This window comes from Cherax quadricarinatus, chromosome 23, assembly GCF_038502225.1.
Source record: "Cherax quadricarinatus isolate ZL_2023a chromosome 23, ASM3850222v1, whole genome shotgun sequence".
Classification (NCBI taxonomy): domain Eukaryota; kingdom Metazoa; phylum Arthropoda; class Malacostraca; order Decapoda; family Parastacidae; genus Cherax; species Cherax quadricarinatus.
The window spans coordinates 153,762-177,277 of NC_091314.1; the positions used below are offsets into that span (position 1 = coordinate 153,762).

The 23,516-nt window shown below is 39.0% G+C and overlaps 1 protein-coding gene across 1 annotated transcript; it reads left to right on the top strand.

Moving 5' to 3' along the window:
* The first annotated feature begins 670 nt into the window (after window positions 1-670).
* On the top strand, window positions 671-23,275 carry wapl (wings apart-like). Its single transcript, XM_070087734.1, has 3 exons — window positions 671-824; window positions 2,504-2,605; window positions 21,167-23,275. The coding sequence occupies exons 1-3, from the start codon at window positions 759-761 to the stop codon at window positions 21,311-21,313; spliced, it is 315 nt and encodes a 104-aa protein (XP_069943835.1). The 5' UTR covers window positions 671-758; the 3' UTR covers window positions 21,314-23,275.
* Window positions 23,276-23,516: the final 241 nt, after the last annotated feature.

Below are 23,516 nucleotides of genomic sequence, written 5' to 3' on the forward strand. Positions count from 1 at the left end.
GTCTGGAACGGATTAATTGTATTTCCATTAATTCTTATGGGAAATATTAATTCAATTTTCGGCCATTTTGGTTATCGGCCAACCTTCTGGAATGGATTACGGCTGATAACCGAGGGTCCACTGTAATATGGCTCTGGGCCGCATTAAATAGGTACGTAGGTGTAGGTATGTAGCCCAGGCGGACTACATAGTACCTACATCTACCGGCTACCTATACCTGACTTCCTACAAATAAGTACTACTTGCCTCTTGCCTTACATTATGACTACAAATATTTTAAGGTAAGTAATGAATGTACTGTGTATGTATTTTACTTTTTATTGTGCTTTTTAATGCCTATAAGTTAGTGTAAACTTGACAACCCTACGGCTGTTGTGGAATCTGTTGTGGCTTTGGGGAAGTCCATGGAGTTGGATGTGAGTGGCCAGGATGTGGAAGAGTTGGTGGACAACCACAGGGAAGAGCTAACCACTGAAGAGCTGCAACACTATAGTTATTCTCTATAAAATCTATTTTTTGGGTGTCTGGATTTACATTATTTCTTATGGGAAATATTTCTTCGGTTTTTGTCCATTTCGGATTTCAGCTGACCTGGAATGGATTAAGGACAAAAACTGGGGGTCCACTCCATGGAATTATTTGCACCACCATATTGTGACTGAGCAATTACCCATATTTTAACTCTGCTGAAGAAATATACATATCAGATCCTTATTTATTTTTAACTTTTTTCAGTGCTACAAAAAGCTGGTCATCACATGGAAGATACACTTATAGCTGCTTACACTGCCCTGCTAACTGGATACTGCATAATGGAAGATGAGGCATGTACCAGTGCTATCTGTATTGTTGCAGTAGTGTATGCTGTGACTTTATTTTGATTTTGTTTTTGAAATCTGTCTAGGCAGAGTGACCCAAAGAAAAAGAAAAAATACTTTCACCACATTCACTTGATCGCCATCTTCCCAGAAGTGTGCCCACATCACAATAAGATTACCCTCCAATGACAATATTCCCACCTTTCATACTACAGACACTACCCTTCATGTCTCCAGGGCTCGAAGTCCGGCTGCTTGGTTTTCCCTGAATCTCTCATAAAAAATTACCTTGCCTATGTTCCAACACCATGTCCATTAATAACCAGTTTCTTCATTCACTTCTAACACATTTGCATCACATGCTGGATGCTCAAGCTCTTAAAACTCAGTCTCTCTTACCCCCCCTCCCCCCTAATGATATTAGGGAGACAAGGCTGTAGATACCTTTCCCTGTAATTGTCATCATAGGGAGATTTTTCTCCTCCCCAGGCTCCTTCATTATCCTCAGGCAGTGTCTAGCTGGGGCATAAGTTCATGCAATAAAAGTGCATATTAATTATTAAGTCACTGGAACGTTATGTTGCTGTGTGGAACATGCACAACTGGTTGGGAGAGGTGGGTCTCCACCAATCCAGAACCTCCCAGAGGGACTGGGGATTGTGGTGAGCCATCCATGGCTGTCAAACATCTGTGGCTAGTTCATTAAAAAAATAAAATAGGGAAGTCCCTATTACTTGTAAATGGAGGGATTTACCAGGAGTGTTATTAACACACAGGCTGTCAAAAAATGGTATTAGCATTGTAAATTAGTCTTGAAGAAAGTTATGGTTACAAATTACACTATAACAATTGGGCATTAGTGCACAAATAACCTGCACATAGGACAGAGGAGCTTACAACAACATTTTGATCCAACTAGGATCATTTACAAAGTCTCACTAACAGAAAAGAGAGGAGGAGCCAGTATATATTGGCCCGCTGGCAGGGACAGGATAAGAGAGAAAGGAAGAGTACTAGTGGTAGAGGTAAGGCAAGTAGTGGTAGGGGTAAGGCTAGTAGTAGTGGTAGTGGTGGAGACAAAGGCCAAGAAAGAGGAGCACTGCAGGGAGCTAAGGGCCCATAAGGGGTAAAACCAAAAACACAGGGGGGGGGGGGGTAGGACAAAATACCCAAGGCAGAAGAAAGAAAATCAAAAACAAGAAAAATGAAAAATAGGAAAGAAGAGGTACCTTTAGCGCCTACATTTACTTTTGCCTCCTTTCACTCCCCTTTTATATTCTTAAATATTCTTGTCACAACAACAATAGCAGCAACAACAGCAGCAGCAACAACAATAGCAACAGCAGCAGCAACAACAACAATAACAACAACTACAAATACCACCACCACCACGTCTCTTGTCTCATCCCTGCCAGCTGGTCTATGTATACTAGCTCCTTTTTTTCTGTTAGTGTGACTTTGTAAATGATCCAAGTTTGACTGAAACGTCATCATAAGCTCCTCTCTCCTATGTGGGATTATTTGTGCATTGGTCCAGTCATGGTATTGTGCTTTTTAGTTCTATATTGGACATTAGCTTTGTGGGGCAATTTGCTTTCAGATGCCTTGAGCTTATGTATAGCTTATTGCTTGCTCCAAAATTTTATTTATAGACTAACATTTCCTATTTAATTTGTTTGTTTCAGGAATGTGAAGCACAGATCCGTGCCATGCTTCCCGAGGCTAACTTTAGCTTGATGGTAAATGTGTTGAAAAAGTTTCTTCGGTTCATGGACCTGACAGCTTCAGTGAGTTGCTAAAGCACCCTTGTTTTATTAGAATATGGGGCAGAAATTTCTGGCTATAGGAGGGTGGTGCAGGAGGAAAGAGGAGTGATTGGTGAAATGATGAAGTAAAGGGTGTGATAAAAGAGAAGGTAACTTATGAGAGGTTTTTACAAAGCAGAAGTGTTATAAGAAGAGCTGAGTATATGGAGAGTAAAAGAAAGGTGGAGAGTGGTGAGAGTGTGTAAAAGGAGAGCAGATAGAGTGGGAGATGCACTGTCAAGAAATTTTGATGAAAACAAGAAAAAATTTTGGAGCGAGATAAACAAGTTAAGAAAGCCTAGGGAGCAAATGGATTTGTCAGTTAAAAACAGAGTAGGGGACTTAGTAGATGGAGATGGAGGTATTGGGTAGATGGCAGGAATATTTTGAGGAACTTTATACCCTTAAACTGTCCAAACGTAGATCTACGTTCACGTGCATAGCGCTCCGACCTTGATTTTCCCCATTTGAAAGCATGTAAAACAACGTAGACCTCCGTTTGGAGCCCCCTGCACATGGACATAGATCTACGTTTGGACAGTTTAAGGGTTAAATGTCGATGAAGAAAGGGAGGTGGTAATTTCATGAACTGGCCAGGGAGGTATACCATCTTTTAGGAGTGAAGAAAAGCAGGATGTGAGTGTGGGGGAGGTACGTGAGGCATTACATAGAATGAAAGGGGGTAAACCAGCTGGAACTGACGGGATCATGACAGAAATGTTAACCCCTTCAGGGTCCAAGGCCAAAATCTGAAGTGGTGCTCCAGTGTCCAAGAAATTTTGAAAAAAAAAAAAAAAAATTGTTTTTTCTTGCAGAATTAAAGAGCATATTTTTGTGAAGGTAATAAGACAAAAAAAATTTTTCTGATCAGTACTTACCGAGATACAGTGCCAAGAAGTTTGTCCAAAATGATGTGGTGGCGGCAACATCGACGAATTCCACATACGCGCTTTACTTTATTTAGCAGTTTCTGTAGTTTTTTTCTTTTCTTTTCCACTTTTTTTCTTTTCCTACTAACATTTGGGGCCTGAGAGACCAATACTGTATATAATGTATAAATATAAACTCACTGTATTGAACACAATAACCGCACTAAAGTTATTATCATATTATTGTTTACCACTGTTGTTTATTACAATAAACATGCACAAATCTTGTATAATACTAATGCACTATCATATATTTACATATTTACAATCACTGGACATGGTTTTAGAACTGCTGGAGCTTGTGGAACTCCTTGAAACAAGGCACCTTACATTCCTCGCACAAACCGAGTGTCTTTGCGTCTTTGTTGCCGTCGTTTTGTTTGTGCACAGACGATGCATCTCTTCTGAGCAAATTTCTTCTGAGTTGAAGGAAGCTGTATTATGAAATGATCACCTTCCCTCCTCAAATGCTTGGGTATATCCTGAGGAATTCGAGGACCTTGTTGTATAGAAGGTGTTCTTACCTGGTACATCATTATGAGTTGTCTGACAACAGACAAACAAAATTCACCATACGGTGGTCTGTTGCCAGTCTTTATTTGGTACATATTATATGCATTGAGCATTGAAATGTCCATGAGATGGAAGAAAAGTTTCATGTACCACTTGTAACTCTTACGAACACAAGCAACAAAACCAATCTGCATTTCACATTTGTCAACCAAGCACATGTTTTGTGTATAATCAATCACTGTCACTGGTTTTCGAATACATTCATTAATCACTCGATCAACTTTGCCACTGTCTTGCATTTCATTACGGTGAATGGTTGTTAACAATGTGACATCTCGTTTGTCATGCCACCATAATGCCATGATGTCATTGGCAGTAAACACCTGCACGTCATCACCACGAGCACCTGCGTTGAGCCTGGGCATATGTTTACGATTAGAATGCACTGTGCCACACACATCTGTCTTGTTCACTCGCAAGAAATCACTGAGTAATGGGCTTGTGTACCAGTTATCGGTATATAATGTATGCCCCTTACCAAGATAAGGTGCCATCATGTTTCTCACTACGTCACCTGAGATACCCAATAACATCTTGGTATCTTTCAATGTTTTACTTCCCGTGTATACAACAATATCCAACACCAGGCCACTGTCACAATCACAGAGTACAAACAGTTTTATACCAAAATGTTTCCTCTTGCTCGGTATATACGGCTTGAATGACAGCCTACCTTTGAACAAAATCAAAGACTCGTCAATTACAATTTTCTTGAATGGATAAAAGTATATGCTGAACTTTTGTTTGAGATACATAAAAACATTTCTAATCTTGTATAACCTATCACTTCTGTCAGGCCTGGTTTTGTCAGAGAAGTACAACATACGTAACAGTAAGATAAACCTGTTCGCTGGGATGATTTCACTGAAGACCGGGGTAGAAATTAGCCGATCTGTGGACCAGTATGCTTTTATATTATGCTTATAGACATGAGGCATAAGCATTATTGTTGCAAAAAGCAAATACATTTCTGCAACAGTTGTCTCTTTCCACCGGTGTAGTCTTGACTGTGGTGATATGATCGTATTTACCATGGTGTACTCAAAATACTTATTACTTTCCCTGACAATAGTTTCCATCAATGGCTGGTCAAAGAATAATTCAAAGAATTCCAGTTCATAAAGTTTTCTTCTTCTCTTTTTTAGTAATTGTATACAGGAGAAGGGGTTACTAGCCCATTGCTCCCGGCATTTTAGTCGCCTCATACGACACGCATGGCTTACGGAGGAAAGATTCTTTTCCACTTCCCCATGGACAATAGAAGAAATAAAAAAGAACAAGAGCTATTTAGAAAAAGGAGAAAAACCTAGATGTATGTATATATATATATGCATGTGCGTGTCTGTGAAGTGTGACCAAAGTGTAAGTAGGAGTAGCAAGATATCCCTGTTATCTTAGCGTGTTTATGAGACAGAAAAAGAAACCAGCAATCCTACCATCATGCAAAACAGTTACAGGTTTTTGTTTCACAGTCATCTGGCAGGACGGTAGTACTTCCCTGGGTGGTTGCTGTCTACCAACCTACTACTACTGTTGCAGTTTAAAAACTGTAGTGTAAAGCACCCTTCTGGCAAGACAGTGATGGAGTGAATGATGGTGAAAGTTTTTCTTTTTCGGGCCACCCTGCCTTTGTGGGAATCGGCCTGTGTGATAATAAAAAAAAAAAAATAATTCCAGTTCAATGGCTGTGGTTTCCAAGGGGACAAGTAGGTAGAATTCCACTTTGAGAATCATCAAAATGGTGGGGCTTGGGAACAAAATTGGTATTTTGCTGCCAATCCCAGATACGGTTTGCTGGTGGATACTGGACATCATAGGCTGGCTGTGCAGGTGGTTGTGGTTGTGGTGGGCTGGTGGCTGACGCTCCGCTTTGTCCTTGAACTGAGGAGTCAGCAGTGTGGGCCCCAGCCTGGGCTGGTGAGTCACGCATGGTGGTGCCACTACCATCACCACTACCACCATCTGCTGATGCCTGTGGTCTATCCATGCCAAGTGTAGCCACATCATCCTCACTATCACTATCTAAACCTGGTATAGGGCCACGGGATGTACTCCGGGATGTATTCTGGGATGTACTCCATCCCCTGGGCACAGCATAGGGTACACTACCCGAGTGCATGCGGCGGCATACATACCGACGCTTCACTGGTGAATATGATTCCTCACTATCACTACTCGAATGATCGTCAAGAGCAATAAAATCACAATCCACGTCACTATCATCATCATAACTGAAGTCAGAGGCCTGGCCACGCGAAAATAATAGTTTTCTCTTGCGTTGAGGTACAACTGACTGTAACTGAGGAGTGCCCACACCAGAGGTAGAAGGTTGAGGATCGTCAGGGTTTTCTGCACTATTATCGATATCCTGGTCATTCCTTTCGGTCACTAACTGATCAGAACCAAAGAATTCGTCTTCATTTCCACTTCCATCAGTGTCAGAACTATCAGATAGGAGGAGGAGAATCCCAATTTTCCGTGGAGTGAGAGCTGACTTGCGACGAGGCATGGTGAACAAGGGTAACTGAGCCGGTGTTCCCACAATGCTATGCGGGCGCCTAGATTTTTTGTTTATGGCGCACACCCACCACGCAGACCCGTTCTCTCACATGTAGGCCTATGAGCGCTTTCGCGCTAAATTTGACGGCGCTAGAATTTTGGCGTAGATCTATGGTTTGGACACTCAACGTGAAGCCGTAGATCTACGGGACGGACCCTGAAAGGGTTAAAAGCACCGTCTAATACCTGTCCGAATAGCCATTCCAATATGCAGTCATGAATGGGTTTACATTATTTATACTGTAGTTTAATAGCAGATAACGAACAAACAAAACACTCACCACACTGAGTGGTGGGAGGGCTGGCTGCCAGTTGCGGGGGTCGGAGGGAGGGTAGTAGGGACTCACAGGTGGCGGGAAACTTAAATATGATTTGGCGGCTGGGAATTTGGTGGCTGGGAATTTGGCGGTTGGGAATTCGCGAATGTGTGAAGCCCGTGAAAGTTGAAAACGTGAATGTTGAAGGAGACCTGTATATGGAATAGGCTGTAAGTTACTAAAGGCTGTAAGGAGTTTTCATGTGGATAGTGAGGCTCAGGTTAGGGTGTGTAGAAGAGAGGAAGACTACTTCCCGGTAAAAGTAGGTCTTAGACAGGGATGTGTAATGTCACCATGGTTGTTTAATATATTTTTAGATGGGATTGTAAAAGAAGTAAATGTTAGGGTGTTGGGGAGAGGGGTGGGATTAAATTATGGGGACTCAAATACAAAATGGGAATTGACACAGTTACTTTTTGCTGATGATACTGTGCTTATGGGAGATTCTAAAGAAAAGTTGCAAAGGTTAGTGGAAGAGTTTGGGAGTATGTGTAAAGGTAGAAAGTTGAAAGTGAATATAGAAAAGAGTAAGGTGATGAGGGTATCAAAATAAAGAAAAATTGGATATCAAATTGGAGAGATGGAGTATGGAAGAAGTGAATGTTTTCAGATATTTGGGAGTTGACGTGTAAGTGGATGGATTTATGAAGGATGAGGTTAACTATAGAATTCATGAATTAAAAAAGGTGAGTGGTGCATTGAGGTATATGTGGAGACAAAAAACATTATCTATGGAGGCAAAGAAGGGAATGTATGAAAGTATAGTAGTACCAGCACTCTCATACGAGTGTGAAGATTGGGTTGTAAATGCTGCAGTGAGGAGGCGGAGGCAGTAGAGATGTCCTGTCCAAGGGCAATGTGTGGTGTAAATATTATGAAGAGAATTCGGAGTGTGGAAATTAGGAGAAGGTGTGGAGTTAATAAAAGTATTAGTCAGAGGGCTGAAGAGGGGTTGTTGAGGTGGTTTTGTCATTTAGAGAGAATGGACCAAAGTAGAATGACATGGAGAGCGTATAAATCTGTAGGGGAAGGAAGGCGGGGTAGGGGTTATCCTTGAAAAGGTTGGAAAGAGGGGCTAAAGGAGGTTTTGTGGTCGAGGGCTTGGACTTCCAGCAAGCATGCATGAGCGTGTTAGATAGGAGTGAATGGAGACGAATGGTATTTGGGACCTGACGTGCTGTTGGAGTGTGAGCAGGGTAATATTTAGTGAAGGGATTAAGGGAAACTGGTTATTTTTATATAGCTGAACTTGAGTACTGGAAATGGGACATACAGTGCCTGCACTTTAAAGGAGGGGTTTAGGATATTGGCAGTTTGGAGGGGCATGTTGTATATCTTTATACGTATATACTTCTAAACTGTTGTGTTCTGGGCACCTCTGCAAAAACAGTGATTATGTGTGAGTGAGGTGAAAGTGATGAATGATGAAAGTATTTTCTTTTTGGAGATTTTTTCTTTCTTTTTTGGGTCACCCTGCCTCAGTGGGAGACAGCCAACTTGTTAAAAAAAAAAAAAAAGTGTATACTAAAGTTGAATTTTAGGGAATGAACGATTGTAGGTCAGGTTGTAAGGGGTAGTATGGAGGAATTTTTTTTAACTCATTGGCTATTTCCCATCAAGGCAGGGTGGCCCAAAAAAGAAGAAACACTTTCATCATCATTCACCCCATCACTATCTTGCCAGAGGCATGCCTACACTACAGTTAACATATTAACACCCTTCCTTCACAGTGCAGGCACAGTATTCCTATCTCCAGGACTTAAATCTGGCTAACTGGTTTCCCTGAATCCTTTCATAAATGTTACCTTGCTCACATTACAACAGCATGTCAAGTCATAAAACTATACACCTTCAATCGCTTCTATCTAACAGTCTCACACATGTTTTCTGGAAGTCTAAGCCCCTCATACACAAAACCTCCTTCACCCCCTCCCTCCAGCCCTTCTAATGACAACCCCTTTCCTTATATACCCTCCAAGTCATTTTATTTTGTTCCATCCTCTCTAAATGTCTGAACCACCTCAACAACACTTCCTCTGCCCTCTGGTTAATACTTTTAGAAACCCCACACCACCACCTAATCCCCAGGTTATGGATTCTCTGCATTAGTCACACCACACATTGCCCTCAGACACACCTCCACTGTCTCCAGTCTTCTTGTTGGTACATTTACCACTCATGCTTCACACCCATATAAGAGTATTGGTACCACTATACTTTCATAGACCCATCTGCTGACAAGTCCACTCCCAAACACCTGAATACATTCACTTCCTCCATACTCCCTCCCTCCAGTCTGATATCCAGTCTTTCACTGCCTAATTTTTTTGGTGCATGTATTCTCTCAATCCTGGCATTGGTAACTTTTCATAGGGATGAATGGGTTACTAATACATGAGTTTGATTATGAAAGGTTGAGTCTGTTGTCAAATGTTTTCTTTGTATGTAAGAATATTTGTAAAGATCCAGATTTTTCTGGCTACTTGGGAGACCATTTTAAGCCAGTCTTTACCATAGGATGTACAGCCTTGCCCAGAACTCTTATAAGAACATTTTTTGGCACTTGCTGTTATGCTGGATATTTTATTATAGAAATATTTTGTTCTTGGGACCATGTTTACTCTAAATATACTTAGGGAATGACAGACATGGATTTACACACAAAAAAAGTATATTGTAAGGTTGCTGAACAATGCTAAACCATTCCTGCAGAAAGCACGCAATCCTAAGGAAATCAGATTAAGGAAAGAAGCTTTTATATCTTCCTGGACAGCCCAAGCAAACATGCCTGTATGGTCTACCAAATATTCATAAAACCAACATTCCTCCTTGTCCAACCACCTCTTGTATAGGCAGTGCACCCTTACTGTCTGGCAGGCCTTCTTGTTAACGAATGTCTGCACTATTAGGCATCATCAGTCCCATACACTTGAGGAGACCTGTCTCGTATCTCTGGGATCGCTGTCAGGAATGCAAGTGTGGTTTCTTTTTACAGGCGAACATAATAAAGATGGAGCACTGCTGCAGGTTTACTGGCCCAAGCTAAGCAGGTCAAACTTACTCATCCACAACTCTCTTACCAAACTAATGCTTTCCTATATCTTTCCCAAATCTAAAATTTTCCAACATAACACCTCTGTTCATTAACAATCATACTGCTGCAGCCTATTAAATACTCACTGACAACAGCAAGTTCTCTGTACCTGTGATACACTTATGACCTGTTGTGAGAGTTCCTACTCACACAGCCTGACTTGGGTGTCAGTTGTACATGAATGGTATACAATGCTGATTCTTCAGATTCTTCAACAATATGGTGCTCATCACCAACACCAAAGCTGAGGGACTGATTACCTCGTCTTTCGTATGTACTTCTGCAGTCTTCCTGTTATGTCTCTGAATTTGTATTGATAAAGCCAATGGATGGCAAAATGTCTACAAATAAAGATACCCAGATGTTGCACATGTGTGTAATTCTTCATAGGTGTTAGTGTTGGGTTACGTTAAGCACCTTTTTGAGATGTAATTTACCCTCATTGCTCAACCACTAGTCATTGCTTAACCACTAGTCCTACCTAGCATGAACCAGAAGGCCTGCTGCAGTGCTCCTTGACTTTTTTCCTATGTACTTCTACTGTATAATGATCAATAACTCTCTTACTATTGCTACTACTAATTACTAGTTTTTTCTAACATGTCAGTCATCTCCCACCCAGGCAGGGTAACCCCCCCCCCCCCCCACCTTCCAAAAAAAAAGATCAACATTATTCACACTGTCTTTGACCCTTAAACTGTCCAAGCGTAGATCTACGTTTGTGCATGTAGCACTCTGACCTTGATTTTCTCCCTAAGAAAGAATAAAAAAAAGCGTAGGTCTACATTAGGAGCGCTACGCGAGCGAACGTAGATCTACGTTTGGACAGTTAGAGAGTTAAAGAGGCTCACAGATATGACAGTTTAGATGTCACTCCAAACAGCAAACATCACAAACCTCTCCTTTAACCCTTTGACTATCGCGACCCCAAATCTTAATGTATGTGTCTGTCGCAAAATTTTTGAAAAAAAAAAAAATATTTTTCTTATGAAATAATAGAGAATCTTTTCTCAATGTTAATGACACCAAAAGTACAAAATTTGATGGAAAACTTACAGAATTACGCTCTTTCGAAGTTTGCGATCTCGGTGATGTTTACGTATTGACAATTTTGCCCACTTCGAGCTCTATTTTCAGCCAGTTCCATTGTTCCAGTTGACCAAACTCATAGCTATTTCTTTAGAACTCCATTTGCTCTATCGATTGAGTACAAGAAACCGCCCATTTACCGATTTCAAGTACCCAATAAAGTGGTCAGAAATTAGCAATTTGGCCAATTTCACGCAAATTAAAAAATATGCCAGTTTCAAAATAGGGTCCAGAATAAACAATGCAGACATTCCTTGCACTAAAAAACAGGCTTTCTATTTTGAATTTTTATTCACACAAAAAATAGAAGATTTACTGTTATGCAGACTACTGCATTATTTTAATAATTGTATAAAAAATGCCAACCCATTTGTGACTGTGTACACGTATTAGAATGGCTAGTTGGACACTTGTTGGACAATGACGTCATTTGTTTACTCTTGAACATTTGCAAAAATCGAACATTTCCGCTAATTTGACCTCAACTTCAAGGTCCTTTTCATCATGAAACCAATCAAAATCTTCTCTAGTTCTGTAATATACCTTCCATTCTATCAAATGAGACCAAGAAAACGAGAATACTGTACTACCATAAATACTATACGAAAATACACATCAAATTCAGCGTTTTAATCCAAAAACACAGTCAGAGTTTTTTTTTTTTCTCACTGTGCACTGCGTGCTGCAGGATTTTTTTTATACTGCGCGCACTAACCACACAGACCCATTCTCTCACATGTGGGCCTACCAGCTTTCTCCCACTTGATTTGAGGCCGCTAGAATTTTGGAGTATAAATACGTCAAAAACACTGGCTCGTAAGACGTATACGTACTACCAAAACAGTCAAAGGGTTAAAGTGCACGCATTACACTTCCCACCTCCAGGACTCTAGTCCAACTAACTGAATCCTTTCACAAAATATTACCCTGCTCTCACTCCAACAGCTCATCAAATCCCAAAAACCATTTGTCTCCACTCTTCTAACATGCTCACACATGCCTGCTGTATGTCCAAGACCCTTGCACATAAAACCTTGCCCATAGATTGATTGCTAGCTCACTCTCACACTGAGGTCTGAGGATCAATCCCCGGTATAGCTGGCAAACATTAGGACGTGCTTCTGTAAGACACCTGCTGTCTATGTTCACCCACCAGTAAAATGAATACCTGGGTGTTAATCGACTGGTGTGGGTTAGGACATGTTTCCATAAAACACCTGCTGTCCATGTTCACCCATCAGTAAAATGGGTACCTTGGAGTTAATCAACTGGTGTGGATCACATCCTGGAACAAAACTGACTTAATTTTCCCTGAAATACTCTGCTTTTTTTATATAGTAGTGTGTTATTGATGTCAGCTAGGCCTTTATACTTTGTACTTGTAGAAATATATACAGTGGAACCTCAAATATCGAACTTAATCCATTCCAGGAGTTAGTTCTAAATTCGAAAAGTCTGAAAAGCGAAGCAATATTTCCCATAAGAAATAATGGAAATACAATTAATCTGTTCCAGAAACCCAAAAATATTCAAAAAAAATACATTTTATAGAGATAAATTATAGTTTTACATACACACAACAAATATAGTGTTCAATTATGTATTAGTAAATTTAAACAAACATATAAAATAACATTTTACTTACCTTTCTTGAAGATTGGTGATGGCATCTGGAAGATAGGGAGGAGGAGAGAGGGAGTTGGGGTTAGTGTTTGGAAGGAGAATCCCCCTCCAGGTAACAAAGCCCTCTCTGGGGTTGCTTCCATTCTCTGTCTTTGAATGCCACTAGGACCAGCTTGAGAGTCACTGGACCCCTGTCTCACAAAATAACTGTCCACAGTCCTCTGTTTCTGGTGCCTCTATGATTTCCCTAAAATGGGACATAGTTCTGTCACTGAACTTGTTGCAAAAATGGCTTGTTTCAGCTTGCTCAGGGTGGTACTTCTCCACAAACATTTGGACATCATTCCACTTCTGTATTATTTCCTTCTTCACATCTATGGTGTTTCTCACTTTCTTTACCACAGGGGTACCACTAGCAAGTTTCTTTGGACCCATGGTAGCTTATTTCACAGTCCCACAAGCACTAAACACAACGAAATAATCGTAAAATGTGTGAATTAGAGCGCAGGTTAGTGTTCACTCAAGCATAAATAAAGCTAGACTGCTCACGGCGCCTGCGCGGGGACGTAGACAGAGCAGGCCAGCGGACAGGTCCCGTACCTGGCGGTCCGAAATTTGAAACGCATTCGATTTTTGGTACACAGTTTGTCCGAAAAAATGGTCTTATTTTCGAAATGTTCGATATTTGGTATGTTCGATTTTCAAGGTTCCACTGTACAGGCTTTCGTTTTACACTCACTTGGCAAGACGGTAGTACCTCCCTGGGCGGTTGCTGTCTACCAACCTACTACCTAGACTCGGTAAACATTCCTCTATAATTTTTATAATCTCGTCCCCCTTCCCTTTATATATACATGCTCTGCCAATCCTGAGGTACCTTCCCCTATTTCATACATTTATTAACCCTTTGACTGTCGCAACCCCCAATCCTGAAGTGTCTCCTGGTGTCGCAAAATTTAAAAAAAAAAAATTATTTTTTCTTATGAAATGATAGAGAATCTTTTCCCGATTGTAATGACACCAAAAAAACGAAATTTGATGGAAAACTGACGGAATTATGCTCTCGCGAAGTTAGCGACCTCGGCGCTGTTTACAAATCGGCGATTTCGCCCACTTTGAGCCCTATTTTCGGCTAATTCCATTGTTCCAGTCGCCCAAACTCATAGCTATTTCTTTAGAACTCCATTTTTTCTATCGATTGAGTACAAGAAACTGCCCATTTACCAACTTCAACTACCTAATAATGTGGTCAGAAATTTGCTATTTGGCCAATTTCACGAAAACTAAAAAATATGACAATTTCAAAATAAGGTCCAGAATGAACAATGCAGACATTCCTGGCTCTAAAATAAAATTTTCTTTGCTCATCAGTCATGTCTCCAGGCCCCTCTGATATTACTCTTGCTTTCTATTTTCAATTTTTATTTGAACAAAAAATAGAAGACTTACTATTATGCAGACTACTGCAATACTGTAATAATTGTATAAATAACATCAACCCATTCATGACTGCATATTAGAATGGCTAGTTGGACATTTATTGGACAATGGCATCATTTGTTTACTTTTGAACATTAGCAAAAATCAAACATTTCCCCTACTTTGAGCTCCATTTCTAGGTACTTTTTATAGTAAAATCAATCAAAATCACTTCTATTTCTATAAATTGTTTCCCATTCTATCAAATGAGACCAAGAAAACGAGAATACAACCATAAATACTATACTAAAATAGACCACAAAGTCTGCATTTTAATTAAAAAAAAAACGGTCGGAGTTTTTTTTCTCATTATGCACTGCGTGCTCCAGGATTTTTTTTATATGGTGCACACTGACCACACAGACCCATTCTCTCACATGTGGGCCTACCAGGTTTCTCCTGCTTGATTTGAAGCCGTTAGAATTTGAGTATATATACGTCAAACACTGTACCTAGTAAGACGTATATATACGGCCGCGACAGTCAAAGGGTTAAACAAATATACCAACCACTCTAACACTATATATCCCCCTGCTTTAACATTTCTGTCATGATCCCGTCAGTTCCAGCTGCTTTACCCCCTTTCATTCTGCATAGTGCCTCATGCAACACCCCCCCCCCCCACACACACACACACACACACTCACATCCTGCTCCTCTTCACTCCTAAAAGATGTTATACCTCCTTGGCCAGTGCATGAAATTACCGCTTCCCTTTCTTCATCGACATTTAAAAGTTCCTCAAAATATTCCTGCCATCTACCCAATATCTCCAGCTCCTCATCAGCTAACTCCCCTACTCTGTTTTTAACTGACAGATCCATTCTTTCCCTAGGCTTTCTTAACTTGTTTATTTCACTCCAAAATTTTTTCTTATTTTCTGCAAAATTTCTTGACAGTGCCTTTCCCACTCTATCATCTGCTCCCCTTTTTGCACTCTCTCACCACTCTCTTCACCTTCCTTTTACTCTCCATATACTTTGTCCATCTTATATCACTTCTGCTTTGTAAAAACCTCTCATAAGCTATGTTTTTCTCTTTTATCATACACTTTACTTCATCATTCCACCAGTCACTCCTCTTTCCTCCTGCACCCACCCTCCTATAACCACAAACTTCTGCCCTATATTCAAACACCGCATTTTTAACCCTTTGACTGTCGCAACCCCAAATCCTGAGGTGTCTCCTGGTGTTGCAACATATTTGAAAAAAAAAAAAATTCTTATGAAATGATAGAGAATCTTTTCCCGATTGGTAACAACACCAAAAGTACAAAATTTGACGGAAAGCTTACAGAATTATGCTCTCACGAAGTTAGTGACCTCGGCAATATTTACAAATTGGTGATTTCGCCCACTTTGAGCCCTATTTTTGGCTAATTCCATTGTTCCACTCCGTTTGTTCTTTCGATTGAGTACAAGGAATTGCCCATTTACCGATTTCAACTACCTAATAAAGTGGTCAGAAATTGGCAATTTTCCCAGTTTCACGCAAAAAAAAATATGCCAATTTCAAAATAGGGTCCAGAATGAACAATGCAGACATTCCTGGCTCTAAAATAACATTTTCTTTGTTCATCAGTCATGTCTCCAGGACCCTCTGATATTACAAAAAATAGAAGATTTACTGTTATGCAGACTACTGCAATATTGTAATAATTGTATAAATAATGTCAACCCATTTATGACTGCATATTAGAATGGTTAGTTGGACATTTATTGGACAGTGATATCATTTGTTTGCTCTTGAATATCGGCAAAAATCAAACATTTCTCCTACTTTGAGCTCCATTTCAAGGTCCTTTTCATAGTAAAACCAATCAAAATCACCTCCATTTCTATAATACGTTTCACTTTCTATCAAATGTGACTACGAAAACGAGAATATAACCATAAAAACTATACGAAAATGCACCTCAAAGTCAGCGTTTTAATCCAACAACACGGTCGGAGTTTTTTTTTTTTCTCATTATGCACTGCTTACTGCAGGATTTGTTTTATACTGTGCACACTGACCACACAGACCCATTCTCACATGTGGGCCTACAAGCTTTCTCCCGCTTGATTTGAAGCTGGTAGAATTTTTGAGTATACATATATACGTCAAACACATTGGCTTGTAAGACGTATGTGTCCAACTAAAACAGTCAGAGGTTTAAAACTAAACTATCTTGTCCCTCTTCAACCCCCCACCCCCTCAATCTCACCCTAACTTCCTCCTCCCTTAGTTTATATACTTTCGCCTCTCTCTTATTTGCTGTTGCCTTTTTCCTTTTGTCCCATCTACCTCTTACTCTAACTGTAGCTACAACTAAATAATGCTCTGATATATCCATTGCCCCTCTATAAGCATGTACATCCTGAAGCCTACCCATCCACTTTTTATCCACCAATACATAATCTAACAAACTACTTTTATTACATGCTATATCATACCTTGTATATTATTTATCCTCTTTTATATAAAATATGTATTATTACCAAACCTCTTTCTACGCATAGTTCAGTTAAAGGCTCCCCATTTTCATTTATTGTGACATCCCAAATTTACCAGCCACTCCCTTCACAACATTTTTACCCACTTCAGCATTGAGATCCCCAACCACAAGTACTTTCTCACATGGTTTAAAACTCCCCATGCACTTGTTCAACATTTCCCAAAATCTCTCTCTCTCTCCTCTACACTTCTCTCTTCTCCAAATGTATAAACACTTACTATAACCCACTTTTCACATCCAACCCTTATTTTACTCCACATAATTCTTGAATTTATTCATTTATATTCCCCTTTTCCTGCCATAATTTATCCTTCAACCTTATTGCTACTCCTTCCTTAGCTCTAACTCTATTAGAAACCCTGACCCAATCCCATTTATTTCTCCCCGCTGGAACTCTCCTACCCCCTTCAGCTTTGTTTCACTTAAAGCCAAGACATCCAGCTTCTTTTCATTCATAACATCTACAATCATCTCTCTCTTATCATTCACACACATTCAAACATCCCACTTTGATGGTTTTCTTTTTTCTTTTTAGTGAGCTGTATGGGAAAATGGGTTACTAGCCCATTGCTCCTGGCGTTTTAGTTGACTTTTACAACACGCATGACTTACAGAGGAAAAATTCTTATTCCACTTTCCCATGGATATGAAAGGAAAAGTAATAAGAGCAAGAACTATAAAGATAAAATCAAAAAACACTCAGATGAGTGTGTATACATAAATGTGTACATGCATGTATAGTGTAACCTAAGTGTAAGTAGAAGTAGCAAGACATACCTGAAATCTTGCATGCTTATGAGACAGGAAAAAGACACTGGCAATCCTACCATCATGTAAAACAATTACTAGCCTGTTACCTACATTATACAAAAATTGTACTCTACTCCTTTCTCCAAATCCATATACAGCAGGGCCCCGCTTTACGGCGTTTCGCTTTACGGCGTTCCGCTAATACGGACATTTCAAATTATGACCAAAACTCGCTATACGGCTCCCCCCACCTGTCTTTCTAATACGGTCACAGCTGCCCACCGAGTTTGTTTACATTCTCCCTGAGCACATCTCCTTATTATGTCTGGAAACTTTCCAAAATTTCAAGTGTTTTAAAGTTATTGTATATTTTATATGTATTGTACTTGATAATTAAACTTGTGTACACCTGTACCTAAATAAACTTACACACTGTGCTGGCATGTAGGTACACATTAAAATCACTAAGTCTCTCTACTCTTGATGCAATAATAATAATAATAATCTCTTGGGCGCATTAATGTCGTATATTACATTAATATAGACATTTCTCTTAATCTATCTATGATATTTTTTTCAAAATTATATAAGAAACACATTATGTAACACACAAACATGATACATGCACCCACAGTATAAAAATTTATACAAATATATATGAGATGTTTACCAAACGGTTTGTAGAAGTGTCGGAAGAATTACGTTTTCTCTAGCCCGTCACCTGTTACTAGGGATAACTGTAGAAAAAATATTCCTTTCGTATGCCTTCACTTTATAGCTATAATTCTGTACTAACTTGTACACAGTGTAAGAGTATTTGTTTCGTGATTTAATTATTATAATAATAATAAAAATATTATAAGGTAAAAGTTTCACAAACTCTTACAAATGTACATGAATGAACTAAAACTGGACACATATTAATACCGTCTATTTCGCCTGACCGAGTGATCGTCCACAACCTGTTCAGTTTGTTTGTTTACACTGTCTGAGCTCGGTGTATCATTAAATGTTGTATATTACGTTAATATACACATTTTCATTAATCCATCCGTGATATTTTTTTCAAAATTATATAATAAACACGATACATAACATAAATACATAACATATGTGTAGAGAACCTAGGATAACCCAAAAAAGTCAGAGTGACTTACTTCCATTGCCTTCACTCAGAGCATCATTTCTTCTCAAAATGATGTTACATGAGAATGGGAGTGTTCTTCTTTATTTATTCTACCGTATCAATGTAGAGACAACCTGTACACAATGTAACTTGTACACAAACCAGACGTGTACACTGTTTACAAAACTTACCTTCGCCTGGTTTGTTTACATAACTCTGCGCCTGTCCTCTCTCATGCACTCATTCTTTCTCTCTGGTATGGTAGCCTGGCTGACTACCATACATACCACACTTGATTTTTTACAATAAATACTACTCATCTCACCCTATATTTTAAGGTAAGTAATGAGTGAACTGTATATACATTTTATCGCTCTGGGATGCTTAAATATCATAGAATAGTATGTGTGGGTGGGGTGGCCTGGTATGGTAGCCTGGCTGACTACCATACATACCACACTTGATTTCTTACAATAAATACTACTTGTCTCACCCTAGATTAAGACTATAAATATTTTAAGGTAAGTAATGAGTGCACTATGTGTGTATTGTACTTTTTTATTGTTTTTTGATGCCTGGTTCTATTGCTAATATAATATATGTTAGTGTAAACTTGTTATCTAGTGTTTGTATGCATTTGTAAGTGGAAAAAAAAGGGTGTTCCACTTTACGGCGGTAGCCTGGAACCTAACCCGCCGTATAAGTGGGGCCCTCCTGTATATGGAATGGCGAGAGACATGACACTAGATCATTTTTCAGTGAATGTTGGGGGTCATCTCTTTAAAATGACAGGTTGAGCAAATGGGGTGTAAAGAAAAATAGGAAAAATCAGTTATGCAAAATTGAAATGATAATGTCAGTAATAATGTAATTATAAAAAATATCAATGGCAGATGTTGCAAGTATATGGAATAGGTGGTAAGTTACTAAATGCTGTTAAGAGTTTTTATGAGGATAGTGAGGCTCAGGTTAGGGTGTGTAGAAGAGAGGGAGAATACTTCCCGGTAAAAGTAGGTCTTAGACAGGGATGTGTAATGTCACCATGGTTGTTTAATATATTTATAGATGGGGTTGTAAAAGAAGTAAATGCTAGGGTGTTCGGGAGAGGGGTGGGATTAAATTATTGGGAATCAAATTCAGAATGGGAATTGACAGTTACTTTTTGCTGATGATACTGTGCTTATGGAAGATTCTAAAGAAAAATTGCAAAGGTTAGTGGATGAGTTTGGGAATGTGTGTAAAGGTAGAAAGTTGAAAGTGAACATAGAAAAGAGTAAGGTAATGAGGGTATCAAATGATTTAGATAAAGAAAAATTGGATATCAAATTGGGGAGGAGGAGTATGGAAGAAGTGAATGTTTTCAGATACTTGGGAGTTGACGTGTCGGCGGATGGATTTATGAAGGATGAGGTTAATCATAGAATTCATGAGGGAAAAAAGGTGAGTGGTGCGTTGAGGTATATGTGGAGTCAAAAAACGCTATCTATGGAGGCAAAGAAGGGAATGTATGAAAGTATAGTGGTACCAACACACTTATATGGATGTGAAGCTTGGGTGGTAAATGCAGCAGCGAGGAGACGGTTGGAGGCAGTGGAGATGTCCTGTCTAAGGGCAATGTGTGGTGTAAATATTATGCAGAAAATTCGGAGTGTGGAAATTAGGGAAGGTGTGGAGTTAATAAAAGCATTAGTCAGAGGGCAGAAGAGGGGTTGTTGAGGTGGTTTGGTCATTTAGAGAGACTGGATCAAAGTAGAATGACATGGAAAGCATATAAATCTATAGGGGAAGGAAGGAGGGGTAGGGGTTGTCCTCGAAAGGGTTGGAGAGAGGGTGTAAAGGAGGTTTTGTGGGCGAGGGGCTTGGACTTCCAGCAAGCGTGCATGAGCGTGTTAGATAGGAGTGAATGGAGACGAATGATACTTGGGACCTGACGATCTGTTGGAGTGTGAGCAGGGTAATATTTAGTGAAGGGGTTCAGGGAAACCGGTTATTTTCATATAGTCGGACTTGAGTCCTGGAAATGGGAAGTACAAAGCCTGCACTTTAAAGGAGGGGTTTGGGATATTGGCAGTTTGGAGGGATATGTTATGTATCTTTATACGTATATGCTTCTAAACTGTTGTATTCTGAGCACCTCTGCAAAAACAGTGATAATGTGTGAGTGTGGTGAAAGTGTTGAATGATGATGAAAGTATTTTCTTTTTGGGGATTTTCTTTCTTTTTTGGGTCACCCTGCCTCGGTGGGAGACGGCTGACTTGTTGAAAAAAAAAAATCAGTATAACATTAAAAATAACTTACAGGGAGTCTAGTGTAACCCTGCTGGTTCTGACCATGATATGGAGGGAGGGGTGGGCATGGCACAGCTAAGACCACCATAAGACTTAGTTAAGTTGCTATGGTGTAATTAGATGACAATTTTACATTATTCATTCTGAAGTAATTGGATCAGCCTTACATTACCCACCAAAATTATTTGTTTTTGTTACTTGTACATTTTCTTCTTCAGACAAGCCTCTTGCGGAGCCTGAAACCCACCGAGTGTGTCGTCAAGTACATGGAGAAACTAGATTCCAGTGAAGAAGAAGCAGCAGCAGAAATTGAAAGAAAAAAGCAAGAAGCCAAAGAATTAGAATTTGATGCTTTTGGTTTTTAAGGCCATGAACAAATGCCTCTGTCATTGCCATCTTCTGCTCATAGCAAATTTATTTTCTCATATTTATAAATTAAAATTCCTTAATATTTGAAAGTAGAATGGTGTGTGTTTGCACGAGGCATTGTGACTAAAAATATTCAAACCATGAAAGTTTTAAACTAATGAAAAATAACTTTCAATTAGCCATTTAAATTTTTATATCAGAAAAATTAATGTAAAGTAAAAGGACACAAGTGCAACTAATGTGACATTTATTGTGGCAACGTTTCGCTCTCCAGAAGCTTTATCAAGCCAATGGCTTGATAAAGCTCCTGTAGAGCGAAACGTTGCCACAATAAATGTCACATTAGTTGCACTTGTGTCCTTTTACTTTACATATTGTCGGTAATTCTACCAACTTTATTACAGAAAAATTAATACAATATAGCTTGAAGGATGACACAGCACAACTTCATCTTGTCTAAAATATGCATAAGCTATATTGGTTTCTCTTCCTCCTGGAATTTATTTGTGGCGCCAAGAGTACAATTTGCATTTTTTCTCCCATGCATCCAATGGTAGCTTAGGATAGTTAGTGCAGTACACTGCAGCATCCTTTACTCTGCCATTCACTCTTTACTGGCCAACCAAAACCAAAGATATCTGCACTGGGACTGCCCTCTTAAGGTTTCATAATGATGGCTGGGGCAGAGTTGTATTAGCAGAGATCCTGCGGTAAGAAACTTCAGTCTGGGAGTGCAGAGACATGTAGCTGGTAGCGTTACTGTAGTGTGTAGTAAAATAGTGTCTTTACAGTTTAAAATCTGAATTCCTGAAGAGTGACAGAGACTATTTTTTTGCCACAGAATTTTCTCTAATGTCACTTATGCAATGGTGATGGTTCCTTATTGTGAGAACACACATAATCGGGATGCTTAACTCGTGCTGCTATCAACCCTAGATAGGCTGAGTATTCTATAGTATCATAATAAATATTCTGATATTCTGTACTTGCATGATAAAAATTTTTTAAAGGCAAGGCAAAATTTAGAATACCCTCAAAAACATGATTAGTAGCAGTGTTTGGAGAGTAGCCGATCAGTGTGCCCCCCCAAAATAAGGACCTGAATGTATGTTTTTATGGGTGCATTGTTTTTGCTTTATATTAAAAGGAATCTGTACTTCTTCGCATCCACAAGATAAATTAACTGTGATGTGAATGCCTAGAAGTATAGAATCTAAAGAAAAATTCTACCAGTGACCTGATTTTTTTAGTGATGGAGTGAATTCATGTCAATAAGGGTTATTTTATTTCTACTTGTGTGATAGTTGAGTATGCATGCTGTTATCATTGTCTCGTATACATTTCCACAAACCGTACGACCCTGTTTTTCTATTCACACCTGATGTGTATATATTAAATGGGTTCCAAGTGTGAGCCAAAAATTCCTTTTATGTACTGTATTAACCTCCCAGAGATCTCAGAATATATTATTTTATGTTGATTATTTCATTTGCTGTTTTTTTAATACTCTATCCTGTCAGTACTATAGATTTTGTAGCTTCCCTCCACAGCAGCTTGCGATTTATTATGGTACCCGGTACTTGTATCACGGCATATTGTGTCATTTTATATATAGGGAGAGAAGGGGGGGGGTCAAACTGTTCAACAGATAAGTGGTATTCTTATATTATTTTTTATTCAATTTTTTCACATGGAAAGTAATACATTCTGCATATTTTCAAATAATGTTTGTTCACTGCAAGACAGTGGGATATAATGCTTATATGATCATCATATACTGTACACTATTGCTGATTATTTAAAAAGGATGTTTCAAGCTGTATGTAAGATGATATGGTTAAAAAAATTAATTTTGGAAATACAGTTGAATTTATATTATTAATTATATATTGGCAGTGTCAGACAACACCTAGAAAAATGCCAAAAATTTTGATTAATTAAAAGTTGGTCAACTGTTATACGACTATGTTTTCTTCCATAGGAAACTCATATTTAGCATCAGACAAATGGATTGTATGATACACAATACAGTTTGTGTGTGTGGCTTAGACTGAAGGTCTTTGGGATTTGGTTAATATCTACAAGTTTTATTTATTTTTTTTTATATTTCTCTTATTTCTAAAATTTAATGTCGATAAGCAGTTTCCTAAAATATTGCTTGCATGTAGGTGTTTTGAGAACTGCTTCTGAAATTTCAAT